Consider the following 7500-nt stretch of genomic DNA (forward strand, 5'->3'; position numbering starts at 1 on the left):
TCTCTCCCTAGGCACTGGAACACGCAACCCGAGGTATTATGGCGTCTTTCCCTAGGCACTGGAGCATTTTTCCCTAGGCACTGTGGTATTATTACTATGGATTTTTTCCCTAGGCACTAGCATTTTCCCTTAGGCACTGTGGCATTATTACTTAGAAACTATGGATTTAACCCTAGGTACTGTAGCATTTTCCCCTAGGCACTGTGGCATTTTTACTTGGAAATTATGGATTTTTCCCCTAGGCACTAGCATTTTCCCCTAGGCACTGTAGCATTTTTACTTTAAAACTATGGATTTCCCCCCTAGGCACTGACATTTTACTTGGAAACTATGTATTTTTTCCCCTAGGCACTGTGGTATTTTTACTTAGAAACTATAGATTTTTCCCTAGGCACTGTAGGGGTTTCCCTGGGCACTGTGGCTTCATTCCCTAAGCAAAGTGACATCATTCCCGGGCACTGTGGCACCTTTTCCTGGCATCGATCTTGTGTGTGTTGAGAGTGTCACGCCGCCCACAGCTGAGTGAGGAATGGGCGTCCCCAAAGCGGTCTTGAAGGCGTAGGCGGGGTCTTTTTGTTAGGCCTAGGGGAATAAAACTCCTTCGGGGGTGGGAAGGTGGGCGTGTTGGTGTGTGGGCGTAGATGTATTTGAGGGTGTTTGTATCTTTTGTGTGTATGCGTAAATAGGCGAGCATAGTGTGTGTACTATGCAGATGTGTGTGTGTGAATGTGTGTCTGTCTGTCTCTCGATCTGTGTTCATTTGTGTGTGTGCTTGCGAGTCTGTCTGTCTGTTTATCTGTGCGTATTTGTGTGTGTGTGTGTGTCTGTCTGTCTCTGTGCGTATTTGTATGTATGTGTGTGTGTGTGTGTGTCTGTCTCTGTGGGTACTTGTATGTGTATGTATGTGTGTCTGTCTATATGTGCGTATCTGCATGTCTGGTTATAGATACATGCACGATCTTATGTGGACATTTCCTCGTGTGTGTACGAGCGGGCGTGCATACGCGTGGGTGTATGCGTTGTGGGTGGCGGCGGCGGTCGTCTCGGTCGTTCCTGGTGCGAAATTAACGCAATTGGATGTCATTAAGGCTTAATGATCGTCACTTGCAGCCGGGATTGGGTTTCACGACGCGGGAAATTTGAACTGGGGAATTTCGCATCAAGGGAGCGTCACATGCGAGTCAGGAGGGGCGGGAGAGGGGTTGGGGTGGGGGGAGGGGGAGGAGAGAGGTTCTAGGGGTGGGGAAGGGGGTGGGCGAAGGAAAAAGTTGGAGGGGTGAGAGGGAGGGATTGAAGGAGGAAAGAGGGAAAGGAAGGAGAGAGAGGAGATGGAAGGGTGGGTAGGAAGGGGGAGGGAAGGGGCCGAAGGAGGAGGGAGGAAAAGGGAGAGGTGGGGGGAGGAATGAACTAGAGGGGTGGGTGGGAAGGGGAGGGAAGGGCCTGAAGGAGGAGGGAGGGAAAGGGGCAGCGAAGGGATGTGAAGGAGAGAGGGGGAAAGGAAGAGGAGATGAAAAGGAAGGAGAATGGGAGTGGAATAAAAACAAAGTAGAGGATAGGAAGAGAACAGGAGAAAAGAGGATAAAAATGGAAAGAGAAGGGAGAAAAAAATAAAAGAGGAGAGGGACAGGGAAAGAAAAGAAGAAAACGAGGAAAGAAAAAAAAAACGGGAAGGGAATGTAGGAAACGGATTAAACGGATGAAGCAAACGATAAAAAAAAAATGCAAGCAGACGCCATAATAAGAAAATGAGTTTTAAAATTTCAAAAAAGGTTCTATTCATTTCCTCAATTGATTAACAAGGATCTAAACTGGAGGGAAATTAAATCGAAGCAAGAAATCCGGTTGTCAGGTTGCCAGGAAAGCTTTATAACGAATAGCTATTTGATGTCTCTCGTTAGGGCACGAAATCCTGTTTGTCGCGCGTTTTATTTTGTTCTTCTTCTTTTCCTTCTTATCCATCCTTATTCTTCTACTTCTTCTTCTTTTCCTTCTTCTTTTTCTTCTTCTCTTTTCTCTCTTCTTCGTCTTCTTTTCCTTTTTCTTCTCTTCTTCTTCTTCTTCTTCTTCTTCTTCTTCTTCTTCTTCTTCTTCTTCTTCTTCTTCTTCTTCTTCTTCTTTTCCTTCTCCTTCTTCTTCTCCTTCATCTTCTTCTTCTTCATATTCATCTTCATCTGCCTCTTTCTGTTTTTTATCTCTCTCTGTCAATTACCCATATCTTTCCCTATATCTATCGATAATTTTTTCCTTCTCTCTTTCTTTCTTTCTTTCTTTTTCTCTTTCTCTATTCGTCTACCTATTAATCAGTTCACTTATTTATTCATCTCTCTCTCTCTCTCTCTCTCTCTCTCTCTCTCTCTCTCTCTCTCTCTCTCTCTCTCTCTCTCTCTCTCTCTCGCTCTCTCTCTCTCTCTCTCTCGCTCTCTCTCTCTCATTTCCTTTCCTTCTCCTTTCTCTCCTCCTACCTTTCCTCTTCTCTCGGTTTACACACCAAATCCTTCCCGCTTTCCTATACCATATATCGTCGCTGAAATGAGAGTAATAACTAAAACCTGCATTAAATTCACTCTCTCGTTATCAACGCCAAATACATCAAATTGAACGCGTGATGTGTCAAAGAGATGAGATCTTGCAATAGCTTATTCATGGAAGTTCATGGACATGGTGCGTGAGGTTCTAATTAATGTTCTAAAAATATGAACATTATGTTTCAAGACTTTATGTGTGTAGGGTTTGATATATGGTGATTAAACATTCACTTGACAGGAGAAATTGGTCACACTGACCTTAAGAAAAGGGATAAAAAGGTCTAATATGCATGATTTCGAGGCATCTATATCGGTAAAGTTCAGTTCATGTTAATTATTTCCAGTATCCCGAGGCGCATCACAAAGGAATTAGACAACGATACATTATAGGGAACAGACAGCAATAAATTATAGGAAACAGACAGCAATAAATTATAGGAAATAGACAGCAATAAATTATGGGAAATAGACAACAATAAATCATAGGAAACAGGCAAAAATTATAGGAAATAGACAGCAATAAATTATAGGAAATAGACAACAGTAAATTATAGGAAACAGACAACAATAAATTATAGGAAACAGACAACAATAAATTATAGGAAACAAACAACAATAAATTATAGGAAATAGACAACAATAAATTATATCTCAATGTAGTTTTGGTCCATAACGAAAAAAACGAAAACCGGTGTTGTTTATCGGTCTAATGAAACGTGTTATGATATCAAACTCATTTTACGACCGTAATCAAAGGTATTATCTAACTTCTTGTCTTTAATGAGTCTCATTAGCGCTGTTGAAGAGTGAATTTTGCTTTTATTTGTATTTCTTCTTTTTTGTCCAAAATGAACTGAATTAAAAGCACTGACCTTAATTTTTACACATACGCACGCGGAAAAAACGCACAGTATTCACATGTATACAACTACTCAATTCAGAATATATATGTAAGATAAATAACATCATAATAATCCCCATTAAACAACCACAAGAACGATAAATGACACAAAAACAACATCACAAAAAAAAAGATTTTCCACAACCATTTGCTCATCAGCTGACCGAGAGAGAGAGAAAAAATCCACCTACACAGTTTGATGTCTTACTTTAAAGCCGATAACAGAATGTCTTGACTCCCGATATCATCTCAGTGCTAAAACATCGTCCTGCTTGTTAACATCCCCACATCCCACCACCCCCTTCTCACCTCCCCCCTTCCCCCCACCCCCTTCTCTCCTCCCCCATCCCCCCCACCCCCTTCTCATCTCCCCCATCCCCCCACCCCCTTCTCACCTCCCACATCCCCCACCCCTTTCTCACCTCCCCCTCCACCCCCCCTCCTCTCACCTCCCCCACATCCCCCACCCCCTTCCTCACCTCCCCCATCCCTCCCTAACCCCCTCCTCTCCCTCCCCCTCCTCCCCCTCCGATGATAAGCGAGTGATATAACCCCATTCTTTAGAACCTTTTATCACCCAGGTCGTTAATCACTCCCGGGGTTCTCACGAGAGGTATAAATGGCCCTTGTTATGGTTCTTGTTTCTCTTATTCATGGCGGTTGTTCCTTCGTGCTCTCTGCGTGTGTTCATTCTCTCTTTCGCTCTCCTTCTCTTGACTTTCTCTCTCTCTCTCTCTCTCTCTCTCTCTCTCTCTCTCTCTCTCTCTCTCTCTCTCTCTCTCTCTCTCTCTCTCTCTCTCTCTCTCTCTCTCTCTCACTCTCTCTCTCTCTCTCTCTCTCTCTCTGTATCTATCTATCTATCTACTTATCTATCTATCTACTATAACTATTTTTCTATCTACTTATCTATCTACCAACCTATCTGTGTACCTACCTACCTATCAATCTATCTATCTATCTCTATCTATCTCTCTACCTATCTGTCTATAAACAGATAGACAGATAAAAGTCGAAAAGTCAAACACATAAACAAACACAAAAGACAAACAAAGCAAGGACTCGGAAGGACTGACAAACAACACCAAAGGAGAGTGTCTGTGACGCATGCAGAGTCCAAGGTACAACTCTTCTGCGAGCAAAACTGGTTATGATAAGGACTGATAGTAATAAGAAAGTCCCTGTTATTGGTTGGTTTGTATATACTGTATATACATAGTATTAACTCTTTTTTCTATGTAAGCTATTTAAGTAGTGTGTTTTTTAACCTGATTTACTGTTTTTCTTAGAAGTAGTGTGTTTTTTTTAACTAATTTACTGTGTTTCTTATGTGTTTTCTTTTTGTAGTGTATTAACAAAGTAGTGATGTTTTGTATCTAGAATAACTATTTTTTTGAGAGGATATATTTATGTTGATACTATCTGACATGTATTTTTTAAAATTTTCTAATACTGTTTACTCGTGTTATAACAGAAAATGTTTCCTCTCTCAAAATGTGGATTCGCAGACCCAAACCCTTGATACTGTGATACCCAAACCAAGAGACCAAATGAAAGTAGTAGTGCATGCTTCTCTATTTTCCCCGTAGAATTCCTTTCCAAAATGATTTCTTTCGATTCCTTAGAGAGCTTTTTTGACCTTCAGAGTCCACTGAGAGCCTTCTGGAGTGCCATTAACTCCGTGATTGACATCCTGGGGCTGTCAGGAAAGTCACAATAACCCCTCCCCCCATTTTTTTGCTTTAATACAAGACCGAAAACCAAAAAAAAAAAAGAGAAAAAACAAATAATAAAAAAAGAGAATCAGAGAAAAGAAAAAAAAGAAACACCTCTTGGTCGACGCTATCATCTCCCTTTTATAACCCGAGCTTTGACGTCCCTTACTGATCTTCGCGCTGCCTGTCCGCTTGAACCTTCAGAATATCGAGTATGTGGGTGCCTAAGGAGCGACGCCGGTATTCCTCAGGCAAACTCTCCTCCAGGAACCACGGCAACGAACTGGACGGGAGCGAGGAATCCGACGCCGAGGTCATCCGTCAGGCCGCTCGGAGCCAGGTCCTGAGGAGGAGGTCGCGCGTCAAGGTATGGCGGGAGAGAACACGTACATTTCCTTTAATTTTTTTTCTCTCTCTCTCTCTTTCTCTTTTTCTTGAAGATTTGGTTTCGTTTATTTTAGTATTTACGCTATCTCTTGATTTTTTTTCCTGTATTTTTTTATTTATTTTATTTATTTTTTTTTTTTTTAGTTTTTCTTGCTATGCCTTTAAATGAAGTTGCTATTGGTGCAAAAATCTCTTTTATTTAACAACCAAGTAGGGTTGATTCTACCTTTTTAACATTCGGCAAGTGACTATTTTTCTCTCTTCAAAATTTATAGTGTAACAGGCATCTTAACGCATTTGTTTTTCAATAACCTATCAATTTCCATAAGCTAGCCAGTAATGTTAACTGTAATTTACATGTACTCAGTGTAGTGCTAGGACAGCTACATCATAGTGGTGTTCAGTTAAATTGCTTTTATCTAATCAGTCTAAAATCACTGCAAGATTGGTTGTTATCTTAAATCCTGTGATAAGCAGAGACACACCTCTGAACACGACTAGAGTTCTAACCTTTTGTTTTCATTCTCTCATGGGTTCATTTTTGGTACTTCATCTTCATAATGCGAGTGATGTTTTCTCTCTCTCTCTCTCTCTCTTTGTAACTTTATCATAACGCTCTCTGTCTTTCGCAAAGCCTCTATTTCTATTGGCTCTAACGGATCTTTTGGCATGCTCTTCCCTTTAAATAAAAAAACTCTTTATCGCCCTTATATCTTTTGGCAAGTTCTGATTCTTGCACGAACTCTATGCTCTCTTTGCAAGCTCGATCTTCGCATTCTTACGTTTCTGGATTATTCTTCGCGTTTCTTTCGTTCGCATGCGGAGACCTTAAGCTTTCGTAAACACTGGCCTTTCCTACGTTCTTCTCACTTCTATAAATTCGGCAGTATTTTGTCTATCGCTTAGGCACCCTTCATCTAAATGCCAGCTGCACTCTTGCAATGATCTTCCTATGCATCTTATCTGCAATTCTTGAAATTCTGCACTAAAGAAAGCTTTTTTATGCAACACTTCGAGGATTAACGCTGTCTCATTTCACCTCCACATCCTCTCCTTCGTGGAGGTCCTGTCGTCTCCGTGGACTTTTTCATCCGTTTCTTCCACCGCTTCCTCTGTCGCTGCCACTCACCCTCCATCACTGCAGCCTAATCCTATCGAGAACACATTATAACCTCACCATGGTACCATCTCTGATCACGCGCTTCGCTCCCCCATACGACCCAAAACCCTCCCACAAATACAAGAGAATCCTTCCCTATCCCGACGCCTTCCCTTTTTTCCCTACAACCCCACCATATGCTTCCCAACCTCCTGACCCCAACACCCCAACAACCCCTTTTTCAACCTCCACGCTATCCCACCCAACCCAACCTCCCCCCCTCCCAACACCCCCACTTTTTCAACCTCCACGCTATCCCCCCCAACCCAACCTCTCCCCGCCCCCCCCCCACGCTGCCTCCGCCTTTCGATCTGAAGCCACGCCCATAACCAGGCCACGGCATTGACCTTCCCAGAGTCTCCAAGGGCCGGGCAGGAGTGTGCGCCGCCGCCAGAAGTCTCGAACACCCTCTAACACAAATCCTGCTCCTGTCTTCTTCCGTCAGGGCTTGGTCAAGGTAGTGGCGGGAGCTTCCGTTGTGTGCGCGTCCTCTCTTTGTCGTGTGTGTGTGAGTGAGGGAGAGAGAGAGAGAGAGAGAGAGAGAGAGAGAGAGAGAGAGAGAGAGAGAGAGAGAGAGAGAGAGAGAGAGAGAGAGAGAGAGAGAGAGAGAATAGAAAGGGAGAGGGAGAATGTGTGTATGTGTGTGTGTGTGTGTTTTGTGTGTGTGTGTGTGTGTCGTGTGTGTGTGTGTGTGTGTGATTATTTGAAAAGACTAGGTAATCTATGTATAGTACAATTTTGTTTTGCACGAAAGTCGTTGTGTCTTTGTTCGTGTATACATAACACATGAATAAACATATAGGTAAATAGATAGAC

The 7500-nt window shown here is 42.5% G+C and overlaps 1 protein-coding gene across 14 annotated transcripts in view; it reads left to right on the forward strand.

The window, feature by feature from the left end:
* Positions 1 to 7500, forward strand: part of egr (TNF superfamily member 12 eiger) — a 136272-nt gene that overhangs the window by 117214 nt on the left and 11558 nt on the right. For 4 of the 14 annotated variants that reach the window (XM_070126292.1, XM_070126291.1, XM_070126289.1 and 1 more), the window contains 2 exons: positions 5343 to 5505; positions 7040 to 7141. In XM_070126292.1, the coding sequence (XP_069982393.1) occupies positions 5343 to 5505; positions 7040 to 7141 (265 nt within the window). The remainder of the gene's footprint in view (positions 1 to 5342; positions 5506 to 7039; positions 7142 to 7500) is intronic. The other 10 variants (XM_070126300.1, XM_070126294.1, XM_070126295.1 and 7 more) reach the window with 3 other exon arrangements.

Source organism: Penaeus vannamei, chromosome 10 (assembly GCF_042767895.1).
Source record: "Penaeus vannamei isolate JL-2024 chromosome 10, ASM4276789v1, whole genome shotgun sequence".
Classification (NCBI taxonomy): Eukaryota; Metazoa; Arthropoda; class Malacostraca; order Decapoda; family Penaeidae; genus Penaeus; species Penaeus vannamei.